General features: G+C 44.2%; 1 protein-coding gene across 14 annotated transcripts in view; it reads right to left on the bottom strand.

Moving 5' to 3' along the window:
- The window catches only part of FAT3 (FAT atypical cadherin 3), a 683,843-nt gene that overhangs the window by 181,908 nt on the left and 487,897 nt on the right, over positions 1-14,038 (bottom strand). For all 14 annotated transcript variants that reach the window (XR_008319026.1, XM_053306925.1, XM_053306923.1 and 11 more), the window contains one exon: positions 1,523-1,837. Coding sequence is in view for 13 of the 14 variants with exons in the window: in XM_053306925.1 (XP_053162900.1) it covers positions 1,523-1,837 (315 nt within the window). In the remaining variant the exon portion in view is untranslated. The remainder of the gene's footprint in view (positions 1-1,522; positions 1,838-14,038) is intronic.

Genomic DNA, 14,038 nt, shown 5'->3' with positions numbered 1-14,038 from the left:
ACAAAATATACAGTAAGAGGTATGTCATAGGTTACGCCAGCCAACTAGTCTGGAGGTGAGGAAGGCTTACTGGACACAAAACAGGTCTTGGCAAGCCTCTCCTTAATTGGAAAGGACACTTGGGAGCATATCTGAGAGGCTCATTTCCAGTTCAAGAGAAACCTGGAAAGGTTTTTCATATGTATAGAGCTGGGATGGGAAAAATCTGGCCTTCCAGCTGGTGCTGAACTACAACTCTCATCATAAGAACATCATCTTTAGCCACAATGAACTGCAGCTGGGGATGATGGGAGTTGTAGTTCAGCAATAGCTGGAGGGCCAGGTTTGCCCATCCCTGTGTGACATGCAAATTGCAATGCAAAACTTATGTGTGCACTCTGTGAATGCAGCTTCTTCTGGCCATAGGGAACAATGGGGGAAATCAAAACACCCCATTGTTTCACATGAATAGCTCCTAGGGAAATCAAAGTGGGTTGTGTGGTAGGGCATGATGGGTATTACCTACCATCCAAGCCACAAAATAAATGGGTAAGTGGGTGATCTTTAACAAATTTTTAACCTTTTCCCCAAAAGGGAAACCCCATGGGCAACCAAGATGATCAGGGGCCTAGAGCACCTTCTGAACAAAGTAAGGCTACAACACTTGGGGATTTTTAGTTTAGAAAAAGGATGACTGAGGTGCAGCATGACATAGATCTATAAACCTATGCAGTGTGGAAAGAGTCTCTCTCTCTCTCTCTCTCTCTCTCTCTCTCTCTCTCTCGCATAACACTAGAACCAGGGGTCATCCCATGAAATTGATGGCCAAGAAATTTAGGACCAGCAAAAAAAGGAAGTACCTTTTCATTCAATGCATAATTAACCTATGCAATTTTCTGCCATGAGATGTGGTGACAGGCAACAGCCTGGATGGCTTTAAGAAAGACTTAGATAAATTCATGGAGGACAAGCCTATCAATGGTTACTAGTCTGGTGGCTATAGATCTCCTCCAATCTCAGAGGCAAGATGTCTCTAAATACCAGTTGCAGGGGAACAACAGCAACCTTTGGGCTTCTCAGAGACATCTGGTGGGCCACTGTGTGAAACAGGATGCTGGAGTGGATAGGCCTTGGGCCTGATCCAGCAGGGCTGTTCTTATGGGAGGTACAGTCCAACAACACCTGGAGACCCAAAGTTGAGTACCCCGATCTAGAAAGCCTTTCCTGCTCCTTCTCAAAGTTTCTTTTTTTAATTGAGAAGGGGGAGAAGGGTACTGGTAGCAGAATGGGGGAGCATTTCACCCTTTTGTGTTCTTTTCTCCTGATCAAATGCTAAAAAAAGCCCTTATATTTTCCAAAGGCACTCAATAGAGAAGTGAAAAGCAAACCAAACTGATAGTTTTGAAATGAGAAGAATTCATGTACCACTGAAGAACTGAGGAAGCTTCCTAATGAAATGTAATTTTATAAAGCAACATTAAAGTAAATCTGCTCTTAAAACCTAAAAGCAGACTGAGCACTGATTTCAATAGTGAAGTCTTACGGTTAAAATGTCGTAGCTTCCAGATGTAAACTGCTTTCTGGAAGAAACCATTCCAGTCTTTGGGTCAATGAAAAATTTCCCATCATCATTTCCATCCACAACGCTGTAGGAAATCTCTGCATTGGAGCCTTCATCCTTGTCGAAGGCAAAGGCTCGGTAGATAGGCTCCCCTCTCTTCTTGCGGTCCCTCTCAGGCAATTTGATCTGGTAGACCTTCTCCGGGAACTGGGGCTTGTTGTCGTTTTCGTCTAGAACTTGAATCACCAGCCAGACTGTAGACTGTTTTGGGGAGACGCCTCCATCAGTTACCGTGACCTGAGGGAAACAAGTTGAGAATAAAAGTAAGAGCTGTGTAAAGTAAATGTAGTGGCGGAAAAACAGAGGATGGAGTGGCTTAGACAAGACGTAAAATGAAGCTGGAAGAGGAACAGTTGTTCTGGACCAGAAGAACTGTCCATTCTGCCATTTAGTAACCAACCTGGAACAGTATGGCATCCATGCTTTTTCTCATGTCTCATTTCAAATGCAAGCTGAACATTCAGGGAAGGTACATGGGACTATCCCTGAAGAGGCTGGGCTCTCAAAGGACTCCCTGCAGGGATCGTCTCTACTTGCATGGACTGGCCATTGATAATCAAAGTGAAGCCAGGAAAGGGTAGGGAAGTTTCAGTAAATTTGACTTGCAGCTCTGCCATCGACACAGATTCGATGGTGGGAATTTGGCACAGACTCGGCACAGTGGGAACCAGAGGACCTTTAGCGATCATAGTGCCCAACTGTGGAATTTCAAAAAAGTGCATTTGGCCCCCTCATTGTCTGCTCTTAAGCAAGCACATAAGGGAATTCTGTCTTATTTTTCCATCAGATCTTTTAGGATTGGTTGTTCTGACTATCTATTTCATTTAGAGCAGGCACAGGCAACCTTGGCTTTCCAGTCATTATTGAATTACAATGTCCACTATCCCCAGCCACAACTGTTGTTGTGGCTGAAGATAATGCAGTTGTAGGAGCTGTAGTTCAAGAATAGCTGGAGAGCCAAGGTTGTCCACCCCTGACTTAGAGACTGCTTTCTTTTATACTGGAAATCAATATAGTGTACATAGAGTTCTGAGAGGTCTCCCAGTCCAGGCACTGGCTTAGCTTTAGCAAGCTTATTGCCTCACATACCTTCAGACTAGACACTGGAACCTACTGTTCCTGTCTGTTTGTATTGCTTTTGAATTTTGCTTTTTGTAATGGAAGGATGAGTGAATTGTAATGCTGAGCAGAGTGACTGGCAGGTGGGAGTGAGCTGAGAGTGGGCGTTGAAGAGAAAGGCTGTCTGAAAGAAGGTAGTGAGAAAGACAGTGCATAGAAAAAGGAGAATGATTATAGTTATGAATATTGGTTAGTCACTTTATCGTCTTTATTTGTTAACTGATTGCCAGTTTCTGGTGTCATGTATTTAAAAATAAATCCATTTACTCTGTTGAAACATTGTGTGTTCTCACTTGGGTGTATTTGCAATATAAGAAGACCCACCCCATGTGGGTCTGAGCTTACCACTGCTCAGGCAGAGATACTGGAGCTGTTCTCATGACCAGAGATTCCTGGGTAGGAGAGAGTTAATCCAGGAATCTCTAGTCATCTGAGGCAGTAGGAGCCCCAACCCAGCAGCTCCGTTCCTGGATAGCCTATTTATTGTTGTTGTTGTTGTTTTACACAGTCAGACAGGTGTTATTGACTGGTTTGTTTTATCCAGACTTCGAGTCCTTCCCAAGGACCTGGGATGGCTGATCAGTGTTGTTGTTGCTGTTATTATTATAGATATTGTCTCAGAATATAGGCTGTTCCCAGTAATGTTGCTTTTTGTAATTGGCTGATGGTGATTTTTGTGGCTCCTATAGTGTTGAGGTGTTCTTCAAGTTGTTTTGAAATTGCACCTAGGGACCATTATTATTATTATTATTATTATTATTATTATTATTATTATTATTAATTCGATCTCTACACCGGCCTTCCAAAAATGGCTCAGGGCGGTTTACACAGACAAATAATAAATAAATAAGATGGATCCCTGTCCCCAAAGGTCTCACAATCTAAAACGAAACATAAGATAGACATCAGCAACAGTCCCTGGAGGTACAGCCAGTTACTCTCTCCCTGCTAAATAAAGAGAATCACCACATTAAAAGGTGCCTCTTTGCCAAGTTAGCAGGGGTGAGCCTAGCAGGGGTTAAGCCTAGACCCGTTACCCAGCCTAAAAGTGAGGTAGGACATGATGAGATCCCATGCTCCCTATGTTTTGGTTGTCTGCAGCACTGGCGTAATTGAAACTGCTCCCAGGCTGCCGGCTTCCATATTTACCATGCAGTTGGGTGGAAAGAGGGGCCAGGCAGAGTGGAGCTGCTGGAATATTGAGGGCTGCCTTTGTGCTGCTTCTGCAATGCATTGTAGTATAGCTGGAAGCCCCAGCTCCCAATTTCAGTAATGGAGATAGCCGCTGTGCCGTTCATGTGGGCATGCGAGAGGCGGAGTCCAGACCAGGCCATGGTTATCTGGGAGCAGGCCGGTAGGATCCTCCCTTCCCTCCAACTTCCCCCCGTTTGGTTGTGAGAACAAGCTCACTATAAGAGATTCCTACTGATCTCTAATGCAGCAGGTGTGGGCAGCTGTTTATTTGGTGACTTAGTTGACCCCTGGGGGCCAGAGCCTTGAGTGGGTCGCCAGGTACGTCATACTTTTAGATGTATTTTACATTTTTTTGGTGTGGTATAGTTTTATCTTGGCTGTTGGAAGCTGTGTGTCTGTTTTGCAGAGGGAGTATGGATTTACAAATATGAATATGATGAGTATTTATATACCACTTTTTGACCAAAGTTCCCAAAGCGGTTTACATACAGAAATTATCAATCAATTAATTAAATGACTACCTGTCCCCAAAGGGCTCACAGTCCAAAAAACAAACATAAGAAAGACACCAACAATAGCCACTGGAGGGATGCTGTGCTGGGGTTGGATAGGGCCAGTTGCTCTCCCCCTGCTAAATAAAGAGAATCACCACTTTCAAAAGGTGCCTCTTTGTTCAGTTAGCAGGTGCCTCTTTGTTCATAGGAACATAGGAAGGTGGCATATACAGGTGAAACTCGGAAAATTAGAATATTGTGCAAAAGTCCATTAATTTCAGTAATGCAAATTAAAAGGTGAAACTGATATATTAGACAGACGCATTACATGCAAAGCGAGATAAGTCAAGCCTTAATTTGTTATAATTGTGATGATCATGGCATACAGCTCATGAAAACCCCAAATCCACAATCTCAGAAAATTAGAATATTACATGGAACCAAGAAGACAAGGATTGAAGAATAGAACAATATCGGACCTCTGAAAAGTATACAGTGTACTGTGCTTGATTGGCCAGCAAACTCGCCTGACCTGACCCCATAGAGAATCTATGGGGCATTGCCAAGAGAAGGATGAGAGACATGAGACCAAACAATGCAGAATTGCTGAAGGCCGCTAATGAAGCATCCTGGTCTTCCATAATACCTCATCAGTGCCACAGGCTGATAGCATTCATGCCACACCGCATTGAGGCAGTAATTGCTGCAAAAGGGGCCCAAACCAAGTGCTGAATACATATGCATGCTTATACTTTTCAGAGGTCCAATATTGTTCTATTCTACAATCCTTGTCTTCTTGGTTCCATGTAATATTCTAATTTTCTGAGATTGTGGATTTGGGGTTATCATGAGCTGTACGCCATGATCATCACAATTATAACAAATTAAGGCTTGACTTATCTCGCTTTGCATGTAATGCGTCTGTCTCATATATCAGTTTCACCTTTTAATTTGCATTACTGAATTAATGGACTTTTGCACGATATTCTAATTTTCCGAGTTTCACCTGTACTGAGTCAGACCATTGGTCTATATAGCTCAGTATTGTCTTCACAGACTGGCAGCGGCTTCTCCAAGGTTGCAGGCAGGAATCTCCCTCAGCCCTTTCTTGGAGATGCTGCCAGGAAGGGATAGTGCCTAATGGGTGGAGGCTACCACCCATCCCCAATTTAAGAGTGATTGGGCGGGTGAATTTTGGTGAATTTATTTTTATGAGGTTTGTCTTCATAAGGTGAAGTGTGCTAAATTGATTACTTCCTCATATTATTCATAGTAATAGAGAGTGTGAAAAAGTGAAAGTGAGGTCATGAGAGTTGTCTAATTGAAAAAAAAAACTCATTTGCTATGATACAATGAGAATTCACACCTCAGAAAAAACTTCTTAAATTGGGGATGGGTGGTAGCCTCCACCCATTAGGCACTATCTACCAGCCCACCCCACTCCTTTGGGGCAGATTGGGGGCAGAAAGTGGATCTGCCCCAAAGACACCCAAACTTCAAATATTCCCAAAAAATCAGCCCTCTGCCCAATCCCCCTGAAATTGGGGGTGGTAGCCTCCACCCATTAGGCACTACCACCCCACCCCACTCTTTTGGGGCAGATCCACTTTCTGCTCCCAAACTGCCCCAAAGTCACTAAAACTTCAAAAATTCTCAAAAAATCACCCCTTTGTCCAAACCCCCTGAAATTGGGGTGGTAGCCTCCACCCATTAGGCACTACCACCCCACCCCACTATTCTGCCCCAGGCCCCACTTTCTGCCCCAATCTGCCCCAAAGACATGAAAATTTCAGAAATTTCCCAAAAATCAGCCCTTTGCCCAATCCCCCTGAAATTGGGGTGGTAGCCTGCACCCATTAGGCACTACCACCCCACCCCACTCCTTTTGCCCAGATCCCATGCTATGCCCCCGAACTGCCCCAAAGTCACTACAAAAAATCACCAAAAATCAACCATGAACCGAATCACCCGAATTTTTCGGGTCTGAAATTCGGGTGATTCGGCTCGTGCCCGAAAAATATCGGGGGACATCGAGGGTGATTCGGTTCGGCCCCGAATCACCCGAAATTGTTTGTTTCGGGCACAGATCGTTCTGTGCCCGAAATTTTTTGCACATCCCTAGAGGTCAGCCATTAAATATAAATACCACGTTATGCTATTCCACAGGATTTTGAGGGTTTTTTTGCTTGCTTAACTTGTCCTAAGCTTCTGGTATAGGGTGGACTATATATCTAAATGGAAGATTCTCATGTATTTTTCTTTATGGGATGATTCAGAGCTAATAGTGTTTTAAAGAGAAAAATGCCAGGGGTGGTGGCGGAAGCAAACTAAATAAACCACACAGCCGTTAACCAGTAAAGCAATCAATGTGAAATGGGAGGTCAGCACAGCCAGACTGAGGGAAATACAAGATCTTGGCTCACAACCATCTAATGGTGCCACTGTAAGAACTGACATGTTAGCAGCCTTTTGCAAAAGTAGAGTACTTTTATGCCAGGAAAAATCCATTTCTGCCTCACTTCTCTAATGTTGTGAAAATCATTGCTGAGATGGGGAGGAGAATGTTGAAACAGATATGGATTTTATTATTTTTTTAAAAGGATGCACATTACTTTTATCTCCTGGTACCTGTTTCATCTTACATTATTTATTTCTGTGATGCCCCCACAGTTAAATTATTAGCAATTCCATTTTCGACTGCAGTCCACTCACTACGTTACCTCCTTCTGTTCCTCTTCAGCTGCATTCAAATTATCTGCCCCTTGAACTGTATTCTGCATCAGGATTTCTTTTTTCTTCTTGTGACTCATGTACCTCAATATTCCCTGCAGCCATGCAAAGCAGCTTGCAGTGAATGAGCTGTCTGATCCCAAGTAAAACTGCCAAGGATCCTATCATAACTCAAGAAGAAATATGTTAAAATTTCCCATCTACCCTGAAAAGCATAAGATTCCTTGATTACCTAACAATTGTTATAATGAGACTGCATACTTCTTCAACAAGACTTTGATCCAGTGAAATCCCCTCCATGTAGAAAACTAGATATCAGAGAGGAGGGTTCTAGCCAAGCGACGGGCATATAGTAGGCTTTTATTGGATCAATGTCTGTTGTGTAGGAGTATGCATACACATTAGAACATTTGTCAAGGAATCAACAGACCAAGAAATCTTATGCTTTCTGGGATACATGGGAAATTTTAACACATTTTTTCCTAAGTACTTGGAATCTGGCAGTTCATTAATTGCAAAGCTGTGCTGCATGGCTGCAGGGGATTGTGTGTGTGTGTGTGTGTGTGTGTGTGTGTGTGTGTGTGTATGAGAGAGAGAGAGAGAGAGAGAGAGAGAAGGGGTAGGAGTAGTAGGTGAAGGAGAAGAAATAATTCCGATTTGAATGAGGCAGGCAGAGGCTAGCAATTGGATTTCATTCTAAAAATCCCCCTCAAGGTGGGATTTCCCTGCAAGCCGGGCACTCTAGGCATGTCCTCACCTCTTGCCTGTGGGCTTCCCAGGGGCATCTTGTGGGCCACTGTGTGAAACAGGAAGCTGAACTGGATGGGCCTTGGGCCTGATCCAGCAGGGCTGTTCTAATAGGTGACTGGCTCTGTGGCTGGCTGCTCAGGCACCCAAGCAGATACACGACCAGGATCCCAGGTAGAGGGGCATGTCCGCGCCATTCTATCAGGGTAATAGACTGCAGGGGGGGCGGGATTTCGGGCTACCCAACAGGGCAGTGCAGGGATCAGACCCAATCCCAGCACACCACATGACCTGTCCTATCTGTTTGTGTGAGCAGCCTTGTTATTTCCTAAAGCTTTTATGTGAGGACTTCAGTTAGCTTTACATCCTTCACCAAGTATAATACACAAAATATATAAAATGCAAGAGGGAGCTAGTAATATGCACCAAAACAGAAAATACTCAGCATATTTTTTTTGTTAAATGGGGAAGAGGAAATTTCTTGCAGTCCTCATCTCTTTTCAAATTGTCCTTATTAATCAAGTGTGTGCTGATGTGGCAGTATCATCCGAAGACGAACCAAGTTCAAGATTCTGAAGGATGCAGCATTGCACACAAAAGAGAGAGCGAGCGCGGCCACACCTGCAAGTCAGAATTTGTCTGCAGAGAGAAGCTGCAGCAAGGACGAACATGGTCCAAGGTGCTTAACTGTAGCACAAAAGCCAAAAGGGCAGCAGCAAAGCGAGGAGAAAAACCAGAAATCAAAGTGGTGGGTAAGAAATGAGTAAACATACAAGTAGATATGTTAGACTGTAAGGGCAAACTCGAGTCAATAACAAAGCATTCTGAAAACAGGTTCCTTTAAAATGTTATCAATGCCAAATGCATTCTGAGAGGCAACGCACTTCATCATGGGGGAAAGCAACAGCACGGCTTGATTCCTTGGATAGTTCTCTGGAGTAGGAATCACTAAGTGAGCATAGGCATTTCGATTCAGATGAAATTTACTTACATGGGAGTAAACCCCACTGAGCACAGTGGGATTTACTTCTGAGTCTAGATATGTAGAATTGTATTGCTGATTACCGGTCTTGCCCACCGTATGGATTTCATTTCATGGATTTCACCAGCTTCTCACTCCCAGTAGTGCAAGATGCAGACCTTAGGTTTTCCTCTGAGGAGCTCAGGGTGGCACAGACCACTGTCTCCTCCATTTTATCCTCACTGTCACCTTGTGAGGTAAATGAGGCTGAAAGGGTACTCGCAACATCAGTAACTTAGTTGTCTCTGACTGTCTGCATGCATGCCAAGGTAGGAGTCTGAAGTTCACTCAGGCCTCAAACCAAAATGTGTAACCAAGATTTGAAGTTGGCTTGCCCAACCAATTGCAGTTCACCCTGAGGTGCACGTCGTGTCTGAATCCAGTCTCTACATGAAACACAGGGTTGTTCCAGATGAGCCCTCTCCCTTTGCCAACAGGATTGGTCCATTGGTGGCTTTGAGGTGGCTGACGTACCAAAGGCTTGCCAGTCAGAGGCAGCACAAAGCAGCCTGGGATAGCACAGAGGCAGCACAAACCAGTAGGAGACCCAACCAAGGGATGTACCTGTGTCTCAACTCGGCTGTTTCTGAGATATGTGGTTGTCTGCAGTGCCAACTTCAGGTTCCCTCCATAGCTCAGACTGGGTGAACCTCAGGTTCCATGTTATGTGTGAAGCTGGCCAAAGTGACTAGCCTAGGTTACCCAGAGAGCTTCATGGATGAATAGAGATCTGAATCTGGGCCTTCCAAGTCCTAGTCTGACACCCTAGCCACATTACTCTGGCTTCTCCAGAGGATACCAATGACACAGGTAGCTTATGCATTTATGGTTTCTGTGGGTTCCAGGTAGAAATCCCAGGAACTCACCTGAGAAGTGTTGCTGGTCTTATCAAAACTCTGCTTCCCTCAAAATTCCTCAGAAGTCTTATTTGCTTGGGAATCTCTCAATTCTTCTCAAAACTCACCTCGAGGCAAAATCTAGTGGCACTCCACACACATTATTTTTCAGGAGAACATCTTCCTTTATATTTTACATCTGTTTGCTTTCTAAATGTGTCTTATATTTGCCATTTTTAAAAAATTGTACATTTCTATCCTGCTCTTCCTCCAAGGAACCCAGAGTACATGGGTATGTGTACCCTCACAACAACCCTGAGAGGTAGGTTCCAGGGATGTCAAACTGTGGCCCTTCTGCAGATGTTGTCCTACAACTCCCATCATCCCTGGCTATTGGCCACTGTGGCTGAGGATTATGGGAGCTGTAGTCCAAAAACAGCTGGAGGGCCACAGTTTGACATCCCTGGGTTAGGCTGAGAGATACATGACTGGCTCAGAGTCTCCCAGTGAGTTTCATGGCTGAACAGGGATTTGAACTCGGGTCTCCCCAGTCCTAGTCCAGCACTCTAACCACTACACCATGCTGGCCATTTGTTCATCTCTAGACATAGGAAGAAACATTCAGTTGTCCTCTATTTTCTGAAAACTAAACAATTACCTTCTTGATATCTTAGTGCTAGCCAGTGACTTTACTTCATCTGTTCAGTGGTTGAGTGTTATTCAGTAAGTGGTGTCTACAATCTCTTTTCCAGAAATGTATTTTTACATGTTCTACCTGCTTTTAACTGCCTGCATTGCTTCCTGAATCCAGGTTTGGGAAGCTTTTGTATCAAGTATTGATACGAGGAAGCATTCTTCTCTAAATTTGACTGACTCTACTTTGGCAGATAATAGACTCTTGTCTGTGCACTTCAGGGGATAAAGTGTCTCCCAGCCTGACTCCTCTTAAAGTCCTTGTGCCTGCTGAGAGGTACACTCAGACTACAAAGCTCATCACATTACCATCTTTTCACTGGCTCATCTACCATTCATTTTCTATTCACGCAACTTGCTTGATTCCAATCTTGCCTTGCCAGCGGGAACTAAACACCTTTCTTCAAAGTTTCCTTAAAATTACAGTGATTGCTAGAGAATTCTAATCTCCTCCCTTTCAAGCTGCCTGCCCCAAGTCTACGAAATCATACCTGGGACATTTAGCAGTGTTTCTTGCAGGGGGTGGTGGTGGGATGTCTTCAAATCTACAGAATCCTTCTCCCTTATTTATTTTACTTTATTTCCATAGCCTCTTTTTTTTTTTGGTTGCAGTTATGTGAAGAGCTTGCTATTTTACTAGGTGATAAACTATAACATCTTATGCAAACTCCAAGAAATGAAAATCCATCTTGTGCATTTTCTGTGTACCTGCTGTGTAGTACAAGCCATAGCATGTTTATTCAGGAGTAAGTTTCACTGAGCTCAATGAAGCATGCACAGGATTCCTATCTTAGCACCTATAGCTGCAAACCTATGCTTATTTTCTTAGGAGTAAGTCCTACTGAATCTGTGGGACTTCCAAGTAAACAAGCTGAGGGTCATGCCCCATACCTGCAATCCTAGCCATACATGCAGCCCAGTCCTATGAGTGTTCATTTGGATGTAAATTCAAAGGAATTTATCAGACCCTAGCTACTCATCCCTACAATGCAGTATTATTTATAATTTATCATTCATAATTTATATACGCACAAGCAGTGTACATGGTGCTTCATGGTATAATTTATAATGCAATCAAATGATAGCTCAATGACCTGAGGAGTAGAGACAGTAGATAGAAAGAAACTTTGCTCCCTCTCTCACAACACTAGAGGTCATCCCATAAAAACTTATTGCCAGGAAATTTAGGATCAACAAAAGGAAGTACTTTTTCACACAGTGCATGATTAATCTATGGAATTCTCTGCCACGGGATGTGGTGACAACCACAAGCCTAGATGGCTTTAAGAGGGACTTAGACAAATTCATGGAGAACAGGTCTATCAGTGGCTAGTAGTCTGATGGCTATATGCCACCTCCAGCCTCAGGGGCAAGATGCCTCTAAATACCAATTGCAGGGAAGCAACAGCAAGAGTTGAGGGCATGTCTTTATCTCCTGCTTTGGGGCTTACTCGATGCATCTGGTGGGACATTGTGTGAAACAGGATGCTGGACTAGATAGGCCTTGAGCCTGATCCAGCAGGGCTGGTCTTATGTTCTTATGAGTCCAAATCTTCTTAGGTCGGGTTCACACATAACGACGGCAAGTAAGTATGGAAGAACCAGCAGTTCCTGATGGAGGGGTATTCCTGCACTACCACAGCCATTTCCGGATTGTGCAAACTCAGAAATATCAGGAGAAGAATTTGGGGTACTGATGTTTGCCTCACATTTGTAACCAAAAGTTGAAGTTGGAGTTGAGTGGCGAATGTTAGGTAGAAGTTAGTACCTGACATTCTCTGCCAAACATTTCCACGTTTGCACAACATGGAAACGGTGACTGTAGTGTGAACTGTGCATGAAGGGAACCAATGGTTCTTCCATTCTTACTCTCCATCTTTGTCTGTGAAGCTGCCCATAATGTGGAAACCACACAGTGAGGGAAGGTGAGAAGTAAGGCTAACAGAAGACAAATATGTGCACATACTGACGTGTCCTTATGTCATGTCCCAGCTGAACACGAGGACCAGATATACCAGTGAAATACACTTGGCTTGAACACAAGAATGGGCTTTGGGCTTGATAAGGCTCACCCCAATAAAGCTGTGTTAGGAGACAGGTTATTATTATTATTATTATTATTATTACTACATTTATATCCCGCTCTTCCTCCAAGGAGCCCAGAGCGGTGCACTACATACTTGAGTTTCTCTTTCACAACAACCCTGTGAAGTAGGTTAAAGTGAGAGACAAGTGACTGGCCCAGAGTCACCCAGCTAGTTTCATGGCTGAATGGGGATTTGAACTCGGGTCTCCCCGGTCCTAGTCCAACACTCTAACCACTACACCACACTGGCTCTCATTGTTCATATTGGCTCAGAAATACGCTGAGCTATTCTTCATTTCTGTGGTGGGAAGGAGCTTTTCTGTTTGCACCATGTAGTAATGAGCTCTGAACCGTGATTTGTTGTGAAAATTGGAGACATTGGGGGTTTGGAGCAGGCATTGCTGGAGAACAAGGTAAGGTACTTTATTTCTCTTATTTATGCTCCCCCCACCTTGGTTTTTAGTCATTTTTTGAGTGTTCCCTAGATTCCCATAGGGGTAAGGTTTCATTATTAGTGGTTTCCATCTTCACACCTATAGGCAAGAATGGAACCACTGTGAATAACGAAGGCCACCTATATTTTCACCCACTATTTCCCACATGGGTGTTCAGAATAAGCACATCACACTATCTTACTAACAGTTCACGATAGTCCTCCGATTCTTGTCATTTTGAATTCTGCAGGTTATAGGGTGGGGGAAAATAAGAAATTGCTTTTTGAGAACATAATTCAGTGCAATTAATGCTGTATCTTTTGGTATCTTTTCTTCCCCCAAACATATCTGATTTATATTTAATTCTCTAAGACGTATCCATGGCTAATCCCATGAGTGCCAGCTCTCGCGAGAGTTCACAAGCAGCTGCCGGATAGGATAGCAACAGGGATGGGGAGAAAACAGCAATGCTGGCCAGGGGAGGTGGTGGCATGCCAGCCCGGCTGCCGGGAGAAGGAGGAGGTGGCGGCGGGCTGGGCCACCCAAAGGGAGGAGGCAGCGGCTGCCAGGAGTTGGCAGGCAGGAGGTGGTGATGGGCTTGCTTTCCGGCTGGCCCACCAGCCAGAAAGCATGGGGCGGAAGGGTAGAGAAGGGGTGGGGAGAAGAAGCGAGCTGGCTGGAAAAACCGGGCGGGGAGGGAGCAGAAGTGGGCTGGCCGGCCCGCCAGTCAGAAAGCGCCCGGGAGGTGGGAGTGGATGGGGTGGGGGGGAAACGAGCTGGCCGGCCAGAAAGCTGGGTGGACCAGTGGGGGGGGGGGGAAGAAAAAGGCGGGGGGGGGCTGGCTGGAGGCACAGATGCTCTGCACCCAGCCTAGCTAGTTCTGATGAATTCTTCAAGTATTGTGTCTATGATTTATAAAATAAATAATTTATTACCAGAAGCAGCTGGTCATAACAAAAACAAAACAAAGAAAAAATCAACTAAAAATATCCACTGTTTCTAAGCAGCCGGATGACTTTACAATGAAATGGAGCAATTTTGCAAAAACCGGTAACCTTAAATATAATCCCATAATAGCTATCCA

Source organism: Hemicordylus capensis, chromosome 3 (assembly GCF_027244095.1).
Source record: "Hemicordylus capensis ecotype Gifberg chromosome 3, rHemCap1.1.pri, whole genome shotgun sequence".
NCBI classification, from domain to species: domain Eukaryota; kingdom Metazoa; phylum Chordata; class Lepidosauria; order Squamata; family Cordylidae; genus Hemicordylus; species Hemicordylus capensis.
This window is presented reverse-complemented; position numbering and strand designations above follow the sequence as displayed.